General features: G+C 38.0%; 1 protein-coding gene across 2 annotated transcripts in view; it reads right to left on the reverse strand.

Annotated features, from left to right (window-relative positions):
* URB1 (URB1 ribosome biogenesis homolog) overlaps positions 1 to 18,446 on the reverse strand; it is a 66,566-nt gene extending 48,120 nt beyond the window's left edge. Inside the window, exons 1-11 of one of the 2 annotated variants that reach the window (XM_060770430.2) lie at positions 18,219 to 18,446; positions 15,849 to 15,988; positions 15,122 to 15,273; positions 13,964 to 14,096; positions 12,417 to 12,513; positions 11,689 to 11,774; positions 10,576 to 10,701; positions 8,707 to 8,837; positions 4,756 to 4,951; positions 3,237 to 3,374; positions 1,706 to 1,879 (exon numbers count right to left, since the gene is read on the reverse strand). In XM_060770430.2, the coding sequence (XP_060626413.2) occupies positions 1,706 to 1,879; positions 3,237 to 3,374; positions 4,756 to 4,951; positions 8,707 to 8,837; positions 10,576 to 10,701; positions 11,689 to 11,774; positions 12,417 to 12,513; positions 13,964 to 14,096; positions 15,122 to 15,273; positions 15,849 to 15,988; positions 18,219 to 18,381 (1,536 nt within the window). In that variant the 5' untranslated portion in view covers positions 18,382 to 18,446. Of the gene's footprint in view, positions 1 to 1,705; positions 1,880 to 3,236; positions 3,375 to 4,755; positions 4,952 to 8,690; positions 8,838 to 10,575; positions 10,702 to 11,688; positions 11,775 to 12,416; positions 12,514 to 13,963; positions 14,097 to 15,121; positions 15,274 to 15,848; positions 15,989 to 18,218 lie in introns of those variants that run through there. The other variant, XM_060770431.2, reaches the window with a different exon arrangement.

An 18,446-nucleotide genomic window follows, 5' to 3' on the forward strand; every position in this document is an offset into this window, starting at 1 on the left:
CAGGATGCCGTGCAGTTGTTCATCAGCTCCAGCAGCCAGCGCCTTGCTTTGGGACCAAAGTTCTTGATTTGTTCCATCCGTAGATCATCCAGGCCACCTGCTTTGCCATTTTTACATTTATTGAGAGCCATGTCCAATTCAGTAGGTGTAAAGGGTTCATGGAGGTTGTTGTTCTCAATCTCTGGTTGCCTGGCTATTGGTTTCTTTTCTACTTTGATGGCAAAGTTGGGTTTCCCATTCTTCAAGATCTGCCTTTATGTTGGCGTGGGTATTAGTTTGTGAGGGGTCATTGCTCAACCGTCTCAGCAGCCTCCACGCCTTCTGGCTGCTCCTGCCCATGTCGGCCTCTGTGATCAGCTTGATCCACTGTTCTTTCTTGGCTTCAGAGATGGAGGACACAATGCTCTGCGCTGCCTGGAGGGTTTGCTCACTAAATGGGTCTTCGTTGTGGAGCCTGTAATAGTTTTCCAACAAGGCAGCTGTTTCAGGGGTAACGCCCTGAAGGTAGTTGGTTCTGCAGCCTCTCGGTATGAAGGCCCGTGAGCAGGTTTTCACGATTTCAATAAACTTGCTTGTGGTTGCTTCTGGATCGAGAATTATTGAAAGGATATTAAAGACAGTAACAATGAGAGAAGAACAAATCACAATTGAAATGCTGAAATCTCTCAAATCTCAAGATTAATTGTTCAAATAAATTGGATGGTTTACTCAGATGGATGTTTAATTCAATGGTTCATTTGTGGAGATAATTACAAATAATAATAAATATTTTTAATCTCAAGAGAATTTTTTTTCTGTGGAAGGTTTATTTTTGCTCCTCTCAGCTGGTCAGAAGCAAAATAAAAAGTATAGACCTTTTAATGTCAATATTTCCATTGGTTTCATAGCAACTACTAATATATGCATATCCTTCCTAGTCTGTATGAACTATTTAAAGAAGAAAGTGTTTAATTCAAATGTTACAAGTTAAAGAAACATTATTGAGCGTTCAGAAATTCAAAATGCTATGGAGCTTCAGCTTTGAAAAATTGAAAAAAAACCTTCTTTATTTCTAACACAGCACACAACTGAAATGTCAAGAAGCTACAATTATCCTAACTCTTCGGAGTCGTCCAATCTTTCATTCAGGCTTTCATGCTCAAATCATCCCTGCTACATAACAAAATCCTTAAAATAACAATAGAACTTTAACATTCTACCCTTCATCTATTAACATCTTACAACCATAGAGAACTTCAAACAATATACTACAAAGGTAAATACAGGAAGCCCCCACTTAACTGATGGGTTAGGGACCAGACCGCTATCAGAAAGACGAATCCAGGTTATTTTAATTTGCAGAAGCATTTGGGCAAGAAATATAAAGAACATACTATATGTCACTTTTTTAAAAAAAGAGCTTTTAAAAGAGCTTTTGCACACATGCAAAAATGATTCAAGGAGGTGCTCCCTCTTTCTATGGGCAAACCTTAGGACCATGTCTCTAAAATGCAGTCCTATGCAAACCTCTTTGGCAAGAAGAACTGATAAAAGAGGAAACCACTCCTCAAATTAATGTAATTTTAATTTGCAAGCACTGAAAGAATAAGTCACCAGAAAGCCATCAAAATACAGGTGAAACTTATACTCTTTTGAACATTTTAGATACAGAAAAAGGTGGACAGTTTTCTGAAACATTTAGTGCTCCATAAATCTTGCTCGGTACCTTGCTGAGTGCCTCCCTGTATTGCTGCACAAATTCCTGCATGACAGATGGAGTATATATTTCGGACTTCTCCCATATCTTCTCACTCAGACAGTACTCCATGTTCTTCAGTGCTCGTTTCAGAACAACTGATAGAATTGAAAATATTGTGTGTTTCACTGTTTTACTGGCTATCTAAAATAAAAAAGAAATACCCTGTTATTGTGCTTACAATTCTTCCACATTTAATCAATGTACTTTGAATTTTAAATACAACAACATAATGAAAATATTGAAAACAAATCCGAAGATAATCAAGAAAAAGTTCAGAGAAAGGAGTGATATAAAGGTCATTGGATGTCGAATAAGAATGCAGAAACCTAAAATGAGGCCTACAGCTAAAACATTTTAAGAGACTATATGCATAGTGCCTTACTTTGGGGCCCAAGATATTATTTTTCCAAGGGCCCAGAGGATGGTGATATACTCAAAAATGTGGTAATTACTAACAAATTATTTCACTTCTATAACTATTTCGAGGCTGTACTTGCCAGCAGTGCTTTCTGAAAAAGCAAACTATTTTGCCCATCCAAAGCTGTTTGCTTTAAGTGAAATATTTCCTTCCAGACCTGTGTCCAATCAGGATTTGAGGGCAATGCACAATTATATTACAATGAATAAAATCAACAATGTATAATTGATATGGCACAGGGCTTCCTACACATAATAACATAATTTTATAAATATCAATTTATAAAATATATATTAATGATAAACTAGTGGGGTGACTCAGAGATTTGCCATGGGCCAGGTGTTGTTTAACAGTTTGATAAATCACTCAGGCACGTTTATCAAATTTGCAGAAGACATCAAATTAGCTGTGAGGTAATTATCCCAGAGAACTGGATCAGAATTCAAAAGAACCTTGACAGAATGGAGACCTGAAAATGAATTTGAACACTTAAGATGTTAACATGTTGTTGATACAGCCCAGAATTTCATTGCCTTTTCGTTTGGCTGCTACTACATGCTGTTGACTCATGTTTGGATTTGGTCTACTAAAACCGCTAGATCCTTTTCACATGTGCTGCTTTCAAACTAGGTATTACTATCCTATATCTTTGCATTTCATTTTTCCTGCCTAGAGGCTGGTGGACTCTATCTTTGGAGGTATTTAAACAGAGGTCGATTGTGCATCTTTAAAGAGTACTTAATATTACACTTGAAACAAAACAAGCAATGGTTACAAAAATAAAGGTATCTTTAAGCTTCAAGATACTGACTTTCTTTAAACCATGGTAAAATTGAACTATGGTTAGTTAAAGCAAGTACATGTCAATGTTTGTTATGGTTTAACTTTTACACTGACAGAAAAATACTTCCAAACTCATTGACATGCCTGAACCAGAGGTGGGGGAGCATGAGAGTCTAAGGCTTGCACAGCTTTCTCTTTGTAACGCTAAAGGACATAAATGTAGTAAATGAGTTCCTACAACTGAACAGTAAGGAAACAGCAAAGGACTAATTCTGACAGATTTTTAAAAGTTCTCACATTTAATCCTTGGGTGAACATAGCTTTATTGCACACTGCAGGAATGGTTGTCACCATCACCATAGAAAGCAATCGAGGAAGTGGAATGAACTCTGTGGTTTTAAAAGCATTGGAAATTTCTGGCTGAGCCTCATAGATCTGAAAATTCAGAAGAAGAAGAAACAACTTTTAAAACAATACTAATGAGACTATGAATGCTATAATCAAGGGGACAAGGGGAGGATGACTGGCAGGTTCTTAGGTTGGAGCTATGGGGCCAGCTGGAAAAGGGATCCATCACAAACATCTATGTTCAAAAACTATACTCCAAATTTGGCAAAAAATGTTAAAAGACAAAAATAAACAAATATGAAGGGAAAGAATTCTTCTGAGGTTTTTTAAACCTGCCAGACTCTTGTTAAAGTGTGGGAATCTTTTTCAGAAAAACTGCACTCCCACTTGCTATATTTCCCACCAAATCTAATATTTATACATCTTTGTCAAATAAGAGAAGTATTTTGTTAACTAACTATCTTAGACCTTATTTTCACCCAGTCACTTTTGAGATTGTAAGAGTATCATCCATATAGTCTCATAATCTCTGATAACCAAATGAAAGAAATTAATGCAATACACCGATAGCATCCTTTAATTCAGCAGGAGCACTGCTTTCTTATCATATCTTTTTCTTTTAAAAATAACTTTTTAAAAGTTATTTCTTTTAAAGGATTTCATTTTAATATTTAATAAGATACAACCACTGTCTAGAATAGAAAATATGCATGATCATGGAAGGCTATGAATCAATGCTGACCTAATTTATCTCACACTGGTTAAATAAAAACATATCAGCCACACATTTTTGACACTAGCAACACTTACTATTAGTTCAATTTATACTAGCTAGATAATCTTGAATCCAAAATGTATCAGCCACATAACTGTTTCTTTAGCAACCCACACAGGGGAGCCCTGGTGCAGATGCAATGGAAGAGTTCAGTAAATACAGTGAAAGATAAATCATATACTGTCCATGATTAAATAACCTGTTTTAGTTAATATTGTACTCTTTCTGAAGCAGTCAGAGCAGTTAGCAACTAAACAAAGTAAAAGGGTACAAAAAAGTAATTGCTCAACTACAATGTTCTTGCTTACTGTTTAGTGTGAAAAATGTTTACATTACACACAAATGGAATTAATTGGATTAGGATAGTATGTCAATGTGGACCTTATCTGGAGAGTATTGTGCCCGCCTCACTTATTCATGCACAAACTGACATAGAGACCACTGCACTACTGATATGGGGCTGGTTTCAAAGGCAGTGCAAAAATGACAATGAGTGCAAAATGCAGTAATTTAAGTATCAGTACACACAGGCAGTAGGATCATGCATAAGACTGCTCATTCCTGATACAGAAGAGAAAGTATAGAGGTTCACATCAAGGAAATTAATTTAATTACTAGGACTGTAATCATAGCAGAAATGTTGGTAACAGCAATTCCTATGCACAAATAGAACAGTTTATATAAAAATCATACCTTTCTCAATAATTTCATGTTGTCCAGCCATGCTGATTTTAGTCTGGGAACAAAAGAATACTGGGACTCCTTAAAGTATCTGTTCAGTAAATCTGGGCACACTTTGAAAATGTTCATCATAAGATCAGCCACCATTTCATCCTCCACAGCAGTCTTCAAACTCAAGAGAAAGCGCAGGAGCACTAAGTTCCCTCCTCTAATAAAGGCAGATTTTGAGACAAAAATAATTATTGTAGTATCAGTTAGTTTACTATCATAACAACAACTGGCATCTACTGCAGTCACATGAGATCAGATACTAAGATTTTTTTTTTACTTTTTAAGGATCAGACTCCATAAGTTTCATATGCTGCTTTTCAATTTTTTCTCCCTTTTGAAAGAAACATGTTAAGCAAACTGCAGTTTGATAAACAGATGGCTACATAATGGTGGAAATTGTGCAGCCGTTTTGATGTTGCTGAACTACTGCTCCCAGCACGTCTAGTCAGCACCATCCATGGTGATGAATGCTGGAAGTTGAAGTTCAGCAACAAAAGACTGCTGGACAGGTCCCACCCTTGACTTAGTCCTAGTGAGAGTTACTGAACCCTGTGGAATACACACTTCACTTCCGACTTTCAAAGTTCCCTCCAATTCGATAGACCTACTCTAGTTGGGATTAACAACTGGATATAGTCCAGAGGGCCCCTGGTGGCACAGTGGGTTAACCACAGAGCTGCCGAACTTGCTAACCAAAAGGTCAGTGGTTCAAATCCAGGGAGCGGGGGTGAGCTCCTGCCATTAGGCCCAGCTTCTGCCAACCTAGCAGTTCGAGTAGATCAATAGATACCACTTCTGCAGGAAAGTAATGGTGCTCCATGCAGTCATGGCAGCCACATGAACTTGGAGGTGTCTATGGACAACGCCGGCTCTGTGGCTTAGAAATGGAGATGAGCACCACCCCCTAGAGTCAGATAAAACTAGACTTAATGTCAGGGGAAACCTTTACCTTTAGTATAGTCCAGAGTCCAAATTCTTCCTTGGATGTATGCAGCTTGTGATGTCTCATTACAATGAGGGATTACATATAGCAGGCCCTTAGTATCAATTGGGATTTGGTTCCAGGAACCAAAATCCATGGATGATTAAATATTATTATGTACAATAGCATAGTAAAGGATGTCTCTTATATAAAATGATAGAATAAAGATCTGTTTTTTTGGAATTTTGGTTTTAACATTTTTCCAAACTGTGGATAGTTGAATCTGTGCATGCAGAATCTGTAGATATGGAAGACCTACTATATATGCCTCAGATAACTGGGAAAATTTGTTATTCACGAAGAAAAACAAACAGTAACTGCCTTTAGATGAACATCATTTCTTTTGATTTGAAAGAAAGATAGCCTGTTTCAAATCTGACCCAGTAGGAGGTGACAGTCCAGATATTGCACTGTTTTATGCCTAACTGGGAATTCCCTAAAACTCTTGAAGTTTTGTTATTTTTTTCTCAGCTTTCTATTTGATATTCTATTTTTAAGCTTTTCTCTATGAACAAAAGTGTGTATAGGACAATTTTAATTACACATATAGATATAAATTATCTCTCTGTAAAGAGGAATCATTCTTTCTCAGAGGGCTACTGCATGACCATCCAGAAGCACAGAAGTAGAGGGCTAGGTTGGAATGGACACTATGGGTCATACAGCCTCAACTCACTGCTAATCCGGAAATCTAAAATATCCTCGACAGGTGCCCATCAAAAACCTAAAAGTTCTCAATGAAGAGAGGTCCATTGGAGTTTTTAAAAGCAAAGCTGGATACCAGCCTATCAATCTTATTCTCCTCATCTATTGCCACTAACAAAATAGCTATCATGTCAACTCAGCTCAGAAACACTAGGGAGAATTTGAGACAAAGAACAAATTGAGATGGGATGAATGTCTCAATTGTAGTGAGGCAAGAATCTTGATCAGCATTTTCCCATAAGAGCAATGCATATATAAACACTTCATGTTAGTTTATCAACCACTGGACTCTTCATATCTATCCCTAAAGAAAATGTTCTACTTTTAATTATATTTCTCTTTACAATATTAAAGGGGAACTATGGCAAATATACTGTTACTGTTCCTCACATGCACAACAATTTATGTACTTATAACAGTTTTCATCGGATAAATATGCAATTAAATATGGCAAATTGAAATGATATAGCAGTAGGAGATAAAATAAACAAAATCCAAAAGGGATATTGCTTAAGGTGGAACTGACAATGTTACACCATGATGAAACTTAAATACAGAGAGGAGGGCATTCAGACAGATATCAGGAAAATATCAGTTCAAAATTAAAGATCTTACAGTTATCTTCTACATTTCAAAAAAGAAGTTATAAAATGACCGGTCCCTAACACCCTTAGCTGAAAACCAAAGCAGATGTGACTTCAGAGGTGTAGTGAATAGACTGAGCCTTTGGTATCCTTTGAGAAGCAACTAAAAACCTACCTATGTAGGCATATGTAGAACCAAATGCTTGAAGATCTGGCTTTACCAAAAAGGGAAAGGTTTTGTGGATATGGCTTTAAACTCTGGGTGTGACTTTTTAACTCTGGGTATGGCATTTAATGTTGTTGTTGTTTTGTTTTTTTACTGCTGCTGTGAAATGTGTTATATTGGTCTTTGATTATGATTTGTTTTCTGATTTGATGTTTATACTATTTACCTGTATTGTTTAATTTATTGTTTTTTTTCTATGGAACTGAATTGTTGCCTTTTATGTTGTAAGCCACCCTGAGTCCCCATGGGAAGATGGGGTGAGATTGATTGATTGATCCACTGGATTTTGATTACAGGACCCCTCAAAGATCTATAGATGCTCAAGTCCCATAATAAACAATGGCACAATAAAATTGTATCCTTATATAAAAAGGCAAAATCTGTTTGCTTTCCATATCTATATATCTACATCTATATATATATTCAAGCTGTGGATGGTTGAACCGGTGGCTAGAATCTGTTAGTGCAGAGAAGCAATTGCAACTAGTTTTATTTTAATTTTTTTTTTACTCTGGAGTGAATACAGAGATACCTCACAATCAAGATTGGAAACTTTACACAGACTGGTTTTGTGATGGGAAAAGAGAACACTTCTTTCTCTTGTAATTCCAATCTGTGCAGTTCCAACCCACCAATCTACCTGGAAAAAAAAAACAATGACAAGGAAACCCAACATTTTCAAAGACCCTTTGCTAGGCAGGCTTTCACGAACTAAATGTCATTGGGAAAATATCTGTTTAACTCAAACCAAAGAGTCCCATGCCCTTTTACAAATCTAACAAAGCAAACAAAATTGCTTTGGCTTCATATGCAGACCACAGGCAATGGCCTGTTCAACACTGTACTAATGCCCAGTCCCTAGTGCAACAGGATTTTATTCTGTCTTTATGTCCTTTGCGGCATATGAAAGCCTACTTTTGAGATCGGAGAACATATACAACAGTAGCTCCCTTTCGGTTCCACTGATGGAAACATCTCTGCAAGTAGAACAACCCTACTGAACTTTTGTCCATTCTTTGCTGAGAGAATGAGAAAAAATGGTATCGGGAGAACAGTTGGGGAGCTTCCAAATCCAACACCTCGAGGATAAGACCTGGTCTTACAAAGATTGCTTTTTGGACTACAATTCTAGAGTCAATATGGAACTGAGTCCAAAATATCAACTTTTTAAAAGCACTGGATGGGAGTATGATCACAGTCCATCCCTGAAGCTCTGCTTGTACATAATTAAAACATTCTGAAAACCTTACTATATCACTCCTTCTTCTCTATATGGGGTTCAGCATACATAGAATACAAAATAAGACAAAACAGTACTGTACCAAATTTTGCTTTGAATCTAAGCAAGCTGAAAATAGTAATAAGGAAGAGGAGGAAAGAAAAAGAAGAGGTTAAGTACCAGATAACTTGAATACCTTCCAGACGTGCCAAGACTTGGGTCATAAAAATTAATTCCATGCTTCAGAGAGCAGCAGAGATCCATTAAAAAATTATGAACCAATTCTCTCACTACCACTTTTCCTGCTTCCTCTGGATCTTGTGATGCCTGCGCAGAATAGAAAGTTTAAAGAGGGGATGTTGGTTAAAATCTTTATATCCACCCTTTCTCCAGACATCTCAGGATAATGTATAATACAACCAATCTCAAACCTTAAAACAATATTAATATTTTATAATGATTTTAAAAGATATAATATATTAAACAATTTAAATAATTTAAATGGTTTAATAATAGTAATAATATTTCTTACTCTTCTCACAACTCGAATTCTACAATGAATTCTAGTAATGTAAGTAGGAGGTTTCCATTGTTAAAATTAATTAAGTCCCAAACCTTTTATGGGAGATTCTTAAGAATTGGCCAAAAACATTTCACCATATTTGTATTAACATTTCATTGTAGTCTGAGGATTAAATGTGTGTCTTGCATGTCTTAAGTGCAAGGAAGCAGAAAATAAAAACTCATGGAGTTTCTTTTGTATTCACATGCAAAATAATTCACAATCACTTAAAACCAAACATCATTTTCCCAAATATGTATTTATTTATTTACTGTATTTATGGCACCAATTAAATAATAATAGTAATAGTAATAATAATAGGCCTGCACTTAAAAACAATCAGTGCTGACAAAATTACCATCTGTCAGCCGCAAACGGCCATCCTACTCGGATCTGCATGCATTATTCGCTGATTCATTACACAGTCCTAGACACTAGGGAAGTGTCTGATGTGTGATTGAATGCAAAAGCCAGCATAGTGATCTTGTTTGGTGTTCACTAATCTTGTTATGTATCAAATAACAACAACAAAGAATGTTATTTTTAACTAGCCCTATCTCCCTGAGGGGACTCGGGGTGGTTTCCAACAGAAAAATGGCAAACATTCAATGCCAAAGATGAATAATAACCAATACACAACTAAATTAAATAAACAAAACAATATAAGAACAACAAAACAAGATATTCAAATAGTTAAATAGAACTTAATCAATCCAAATCAATCAAGCATGCAGCCACATAAGGATCATTTTTTTTGGTCATGTCAGGAGCAACCTGAGAAACTGCAAGTCGCTTCTGGTGTGAGGGAATTGGCCGTCTGCAAGGACATTGCCCAGGGGTCGCCTGGATGTTTTATCATCCTTGTGGGAGGCTTCTCTCATGTCCCCGCATGAGGATCTGGAGCTGATAGAGGGATCCTCTCCCCGGATTCAAACCTGTGACCTGTTGGTCTTCAGTCCTGCCGGCACAGGGATTTAACCCACTATGCCACTGGAGGATCTAATAAAGCTAAAATACTTTAATAAGAACTGCAGCTCAACAAGCCAGGGTAGGTCAGCATGTTTCCAGTTGAAAGTATAATACATGATGTACCAGTCCTCCTCCTAAAGTTAAAGCGTGTTTTAGTTGTTTTTTAAATGAGAAGAAGGTAGGGGGCATTTTTACTTCTTTGGAGAAGAAGTTCCAGAGGTGGGAAACAATCACAGAGAAGGCCCCCTCTCTCACCAGTCACGCTTAGGACAGGGGTGAGAACGAGAGCAGGGCCTCCTCTGCAGACCGCAGTGCCCGAGCTGGTTTGTAAATGGGGATGCAGTTTGTGAAATAGGCTGGTCCCGAATTGTTAAGGGCTTTATAGGTAATAACTTATCACAGTTAGAAATTTACTACCTAAAGCTGGGCCTAGTCAGGCATTCTTTTTTTACTTCTTGGATTAAGAGACAAGGAAACCTCTGTCAGATTTGCTGCAAGAGGAGTAAAACAAAAGATGGTAAGGACTTGCTATACCTTCACATCTTCAGTGTCAACATCAGCAATTCCATTCCAGCGGTAGAGTGAAGCAATGTGGCTCAATACTTCTGCAGTAAAAAAACGTACTTTCTGGGTCTTGCTGATATTTTTATTCTGAACCACCTAGGAATAAACAAAATTCATGCTCACATTTCAAGAATAAGACAGATTTTTAAAACCAGGTTTTATTTATTTAATTATGTTCTAGTGCATAACAAAAGTGCTGAAAGATCTCAAGTTACACTTCAGGGCTGGCTACAGGAGTCATTTTATGTCACTAAAAAGTGTCGTAATATTTATGTATTGAAGGAAATATCTCAAAGAATAAGAAAAAGACATACATTGTGGTTTATCTTTTATGTTTGGCTACGTTTGTTTTACTCTTCTGTGGCAAGTTTTTAAGCTTTGGTTTACTGTACTTTGATTTATCTACATGCAAACATTAACAATGTTTCCAAGAAAGGGAAACATTCTCATCTTGGTTTCTAAACACTGCTGTTTTGATGACAGATTTGTATCTATTTATATTTTTCAGGACTTTTTCCTACTTTTGGAATACAGACATTACTGACAGATGACATCATTGACCACATTAGAAGATCAACAGTGGAATGAACATTTGTTCTTAGTTTTTAAACTATCATAACAACTTGCTGTTTCTGCTACAACAGACTAACATATTTATATGTCTAGAAAATGCATTCTTTTGAAGTCCCAAAAGAGGCTATGGAGGAATTTACTTTCAAACACATCATAAACAATTAAATTTAATGCCTTCAGTATTCTTTTTCCCTCACCATACAAAGGATGCTTATATATTACATTTAATAATACATAAAAGTGGGTGCTTGCAACACTAGTGTCTTTGTTGTCTAAAACTCAGCACAAACAAATTTTAGGTTCCTGTCTTTAAAGCATTTTGTAATCAGTCAATCCATGGTAGAAATGCTGACAAACACTAAAATGCAGCAAAACATTAAGAAATTGGTAATTGGATATTTTTTGAAAAACCACAACAAAACTATTTGAAGAACTAAAAGAAAATATTACAGATGAATCCATTTCATTACATTCATCAATACTACAGATGAAGCCATTTCAAGGGTGTACCTTAGATGCCAATGTGGAAAGCAGAAGACTAATTGTAGAAATCCGATCTTCCTTTAAGCCAGTTCTGAAAATATCTGGAATAAAATCTATAAGCCATTTGAAGATGTTAAAATCATAATAGGAAAACAGTAAGCATTTTAAAAATAACATCTGTTTCACTGAACCTTATCACTGATATATTAAAATATGTTGCAGTCTACAAGGGAAATCAAAAGGGAACAGATATAAACACAACAACAACAACAACAATAGGTTCTTGTGGGTTTTTTCGAGCTATATGGCCATGTTCTAGAGGCATTTTTCCTGACGTTTCGCCTGCATCTATTGCGGCTTACATCTTAAAATCATACAAACAACATCCCAAATACATCAATAATAAATATAAACATTATAAAATAATTAATTTAAACCCACACTGACTTCCAATTAACCTGAAACATTGGGAAGACACTCTTGAATTGTTCCTCTCTAGAATGGACAACAGATTGTCTCATTCATTACACACTGTAGCAATATCTCGCATGCATTTTTATCCTTGCACCTGCCATTCACTATTCATGTAAATAGCAACCAAATCTTCTGAAGGTTTCACAATTTTATCCCATTATACACTTTGCCAATACGAATCCTAGGCAAATGAATCTGCACAGCCCCCAAAACCTCTATCACTTCATTTAAAAACCTTTAATATCCCAAATAGGCAGAATACTGGAAAGAGTGAAAAATACCTTTTAGCTCCAGAACATTGACAAGGATTGTATTATCACCAGCAATAAAAAAAGAAAGAGCATACTGGATATATGCCATACGGACATCAGGTTTGCCCTAAACAAATGTTGAGGCAATAAATATAGGATAAATGGGATTAGTAACTCATAACTCTCTTTAAATGCAATCCTAAATACAACAATACAGATTACAGCAGTCCATCAGTCAAGTGATTATTCAGATATTTCTTGTATATGTTTAATAAAGCGGTCTGTCATTCACTGCCTCCAAAGTGGTGGTATGAAGAAGTACAAAAAGTAAGCACAAGGAAAATACTAGTTCCTTCTTGGCTCCAGCCTATGATATTTCTGTACCAGCAGTTTCTTTTTGTCATGGGCTGCATTTAAGTATTAATCACTGCAAAGTTAATGTTCAGTCTGTGTGTGGTTGTGCCTTTAAGTCCTCTGTCAACTTTGGTGACACATTAAATTCATATTTACTTGGGCAAAGAATGCTCAGAGGTAGTTCTGCCAGTTTCTTCTTCTGAAATATAGCTTACAGTATTCATTAGTGGTCTCCGATCCAAGTACTAAGCAGGATTGTTGTTGTTGTTCATTCGTTCAGTCGTTTCCGACTCTTTGTGACTTCATGGACCAGTCCACACCAGAGCTCCCTGACGGTCGTCACCACCCCCAGCTCCTTCAAGGTCAATCCAGTCACTTCAAAGATACCATCCATCCATCTTGCCCTCGGTCGGCCCCTCTTCCTTTTTCCTTCCATTTTCCCCAGCATCATTGTCTTCTCTAAGCTTTCATTTCTTCTCATGATGTGGCCAAACTATTTCATCTTGGCTTCTACTATCTTTCCCTCCAATGAGCAGTCAGGCTTTATTTCTTGAAGTATGGACTGGTTGGATTTTCTCGCAGTCCAAGGTACTCTCAGAACTTTCCTCCAGCACCACAGTTCAAAAGCATCAATCTTCCTTCGCTCAACCTTCCTTATGGTCCAGCTCTCACATCCGCAGATAATACTCTATAAGCAGGATAATACTCTATAAATTCAGGAAAACTACACTATATGAGTTTGCAGTATGCAGCAAAGAAAAATGGAGCATATCTGTCCATTTTCACTCTAGAACTCAAATTGTCACACAATTCAGGTCAGTTTGGTTATACAGTGAGGAATTTATGAAAACACCAGGAGTGATAAAGGAATGGTTAAAAGTTCCTGATCGCCAGCTGAACTTTGTCCAGTCCAGCTACTTTCTGGAAAAGTAGATTTGGGAGGGTCAAACCAGGAGATGCTAGCTGTTTATTCACACATAACAAAGGAGACATCGTAGAATTCTAGCCTGTCATTTTCAAGGAAGTGGTGCCTACATTTTTTTTTTTAAAAAACTATGTAGCTTAATGTTTTCTCACAACACATCAATTAATACTGCTAATATCTAGAAGAACAAACAGAAATAAAATAGATGACTGGCTTGTTAACTCTTACTGTGCATTGGACATAGAGAAAACTATAATTACAGAGTAATCAGTTTACAAATGTGTAGATTTACTCTTACCTTATAATCTCTTTTCTTTACTAAACTAGGTAGGAATTTATTATTGAAATCAAAATGGGTGTAGACATCCCTTGCAGCATCTGGCCCCTGTGTTACCATTGCTGACAGCAAGGTGAGACACAGACGAGAGAGTCTATACAAATACAGTGGGAGAGAAGATATTGTTTAAACAATGCACAGGCAAACACACCAGAGAGAAATTAAAAAGTGTGACTTGACATCCAGGAAATGAAGGCTGTTTTCAGCTAAATTAACCATGGCTGAAGATATATGGGAGGAACATGCATTTTGGGTATTCTTGCTTTCAGAAGAATGGATTAAAATTGCAGACAATGTATTTTACATTAAACTACTTTTCCAGGTAAAGTCTCCATTCAATTCTGGTTTTCAAAGCTCATTTCAATGTTGTGGCCACCATTTCATATTGTGAAACGGCCTGCCACTGCAGCAAATGTTTGGATGCCATGAAATACAACAGCCTAAGTCCCCAAATAGAGAAGACTAATTTAATCAACTGAATATCATCACATATATAAAGCTCACTGTTTGAATGGGTCTTTTCTCATTGGAGCTAGCATTTTGTTGTAGGCCAGGCTTAGCAACTGAATTGGGGGCCACTTTTTGCCCCCCCCACATTCCCCCAGAAGACCACAAAATATGTTTCTAGAAAACCAGAAGTGCGATCATGTCACTTCCAACAAAAAACTGGCCATAGTTTCCCTATTTCTGATTTAGACCAGATCAATTTGTAGTGTATTATCAATGATTTTATCACAATATGCAATACTTCAAAATGTCCAATGCTCTCTCTGAATTTTGTAGCTGAAGAATCAAGAAGCGAGTATCCATTCATGTCTACTTTCTCTGCAGCTTTCAACATACACAAATAAACACGTATGCAAAAAACATAGCAAATTCAATGGTTATTCACAGACTGGCATCTGTTTGCCCTCTGTCCAAAGCAGAATCTGATAAGGTTGTGCAAGTACAACAACCCTGAAAAAAACCACCATCCTAAATAAAATATACTTTGTGTTCTTCTAAGATCTCTTCTATGGTCTAAGTAAGCAGAGTAACAGGCAATGGAGCTGTTGTTTCATGGTGTGTTCAGAGAAAACCTATTTCAGATTTTGCACCTTTGTCTTACAGCAGACTTACCGATGTCCTTCAGAATACAGAGCTGCATAAATTAATTTCATGTATTTATTGAGCATCTTCTTAACAATATTCATTCCCACAACATGAAAATGGGACAGATCGCTTGCTGTTCGCAGCAAAATAATTTCCAGAGCTTGGAAGATTAGGAGCATCTGCAACATTGAAATATATATATATATTTCTTTTTGTAGTAAAAATTGAACAAACAGACAATATTACTAAAAGGGTTGAGGCCTCATCCTAAATAAAATATTCTTTACTGCAACACTAGGTAAAGTTGCAAAAATGCAGCAAAACATAGGTTCCACCCCCTGCTATAAACTTTAAATCAGAACATAGAATATTAAGTGAAATTTTGGAAAGGAAAGCTCCTGTTGGCATTCAGGACAGAACTGTGGACTGCAATTGTACGGAATATGAATATAAACAAGCATATCCAGTGTTGAGAAAATGTAACCAAAGTCTTGAAACTGGTATACAATTACAAAGAAAGTTGGGAAACAATGGAATAGAATCCTGAAAGACAAGATTAAAAAGTTGAGTAGCAACTCAACACATACCCAAAAGACAACAATATAAATTTCAGAAGATCTAAAAAGAACTGTTAAGTGCCTCACACAGATTCTTAATGCCAACAATCTATTCTAACTTAGATTTAAAAAAAAAATAATAATACTGGAGTACACTCCCAAGTACACATTTGATTGTATGTGACCAAAATACTGACCTCACTTTCAGGGCGTCTTTCACCATCCAGAAGTTTTAAAATTTCTGCACATTCAACAGAAACTTTTACGTATCCCTCTACGACATCATACCGTTCTCCTGATGGTAAACATTTAGCTAAAGACACAAATGTTTCTAAACCTGGAAAAAGAAGAACAAGTCTTTTTCATTAAAATTATCAGCTTAATAAATAAAGAGGGTTTTTTATCTACAGATTCATACTTGGCTCAATTTAAAGATGATTTAGTTTATCTGGATTTTAACTTGAATCTATGCTCCACAAAAGGCTGAGTGATGTACATACTGTATGAATTTTTAAGTTTCTTATTTATTTATTTATGGTGTCAGAAGCGAATTGAGGGTACAGTTTAAATATATTTAAAAACACAAACAAAGTTTAAAACAGAGATTTCACTGCCTTGGTCCTTTCATTATTGGCTGCTACTTCCTAGTGAATGTCAGGTGGTGCAATACCAGTTAACCAGTATAATTTCCCCAGTATTATTTATTTATTTATTTATCGGGTCATCATTCCATTGTATTATATTTCTAACAGAACAAAACAAACAAACAAACAGATACATGAAAACACAGATTTTGCAAACTTGGTAGTTGAGTAAATGTCCTTTGACCAGTATCTGGCCACTTGGAGTCCCTCTGGTGTTGCGGCAAGGAGGTCCTCCATTGTGCATGTAGCAGAGCTCAGGTTGCATTGCAGCAGGTGGTCTGTGGTTTGCTCTTCTCCACACTCGCATGTCGTGGATTCAACTTTGTAGCCCCATTTCTTAAGATTGGCTCTGCATCTCGTGGTGCCAGAGCGCAGTCTGTTCAGCGCCTTCCAAGTCGCCCAGTCTTCTGTGTGCCCAGGGGGGAGTCTCTCATCTGGTATCACCCACGGATTGAGGTGCTGGGTTTGAGCCTGCCACTTTTGGACTCTCGCTTGCTGAGGTGTTCCAGCAAGTGTCTCTGTAGATCTTAGAAAACTATTTCTTGATTTAAGCCGTTGACGTGCTGGCTGATACCCAAACAGGGGATGAGCTGGAGATGTCTCTGCCTTGGTCCTTTCACTATTGGCTGCTACTTCCTGGCGGATGTCAGGTGGTACAATACCGGCTAAGCAGTGTAATTTCTCCAGTGGTGTAGGGCGCAGACACCCCGTGATAATGCGGCATGTCTCATTAAGAGCCACATCCACTGTTTTAGTGTGGTGAGATGTGTTCCACACTGGACATGCATACTCAGTCCAGTGGTGCCCAGTGGTGTGGGGCAAAGACATCCAATGATGTCTACTATTGACCTGAGGCAACCCCATGAATTTCACAGGATTTTTAGGCACCCAGTGTTTTGAGACGCACATCCCCCCCCCCCCATTTCTAACATTAACACAGCCCAACTGAAGCCTGTAACTTTAAATGGGTCTCCTCGGAAGGAGGGTACCCCCGGACCGCACCAAAGAGGATCCGCTACCTTCTCAGTGAGACTTTCAGGGAGCCAATCCAAGCGACCGATAAAATGTTAAAAGAAATGATTTTCCCGTCCAAGAAGTTGAAGAAGTGGCGACCGAGGCTTTTATTTTGCGATTCAGCTGAAAAGGATGCGATTGTAGTGATCATTCACCTACAAGCATGGTTATACAGAGTTTTGGAGGCATCTTTATACATACAGTAAGTTCCGCAATCTTGAATCTCCCGCCCGCCTTCCCTCACCCGGCTTGGCTGTGATTGGTGCTTTTATTGGGGGATAAGATACAATGTCAGGGCTTGGGGAAAGTAAAGGAAAGGCATTGAGGCTTGCTCGTCCCTGCCTGGGTTGGCTGCTGGAGGCACATTTCATCAGTTGATTGCAATTGCGGAGCCCAGGAACTGTGGAACTCTCCGCTGCAGTTTTTATACCAATTTGAAGGCGGGGGTCTCTGCAGCCCTCGATGTCACAACAAGAAGGCATATTGGTTTTTAGGTCTGTTCCGGGGATTATTTAAGGGACCGAAACGTGTGTTGAACAGCGTAAATCTTTCATCGACAGATTCTTTGGCAATCTGGGAGCTGTGCATCTAACAGGCCTTTGCTAAAGCAGCTGAGGGGGAAAGGGGCCTGAGGCTGTTAGGAATGGTGAGAGTTGAAGTCCAAAACACCTGGAGGCCCAAAGATTGCCCGTGACTGATCTACACTGTAGAATAAATGCAGTTTAGGTGCGCTTTTGACTGCCGTGGCTCAGTGCTATGGAATCCTGGCAGATCTTTCGTTTTCCCAGCCAAAGAGTGCTGTTTCCTCACCAAGCTACAGATCCTAGCATTCCATAGACTTGAGCTATAGCGGCCCAAGTGGTGTGAAACTGGGTGAAACAGATTCAAGGCGAGATGCTGCCCGCTCACCCTTGATGGCGGCGCTGGGGGAGCGCAAGAGGGCCTTGAGCCGGGCGCCGGTGAGCTCCTCCTCCTGCTTCTCCTCTTTGGCTGCCTCATTGTCCCGGCGCTGTTTTTGCGGAGGCTCCTGGTCCCTTTGGGCCGCAGCCGGGTTTTTGCGCTTGGCGCCCATGGTGAAAACAGCCAGCCACACCGGAACACGCGACTCCTCTCCGCCGGAAGTGGTCCTCCCGGCTT

Source organism: Anolis sagrei, chromosome 3, assembly GCF_037176765.1.
Source record: "Anolis sagrei isolate rAnoSag1 chromosome 3, rAnoSag1.mat, whole genome shotgun sequence".
Taxonomy (NCBI): Eukaryota; Metazoa; Chordata; class Lepidosauria; order Squamata; family Dactyloidae; genus Anolis; species Anolis sagrei.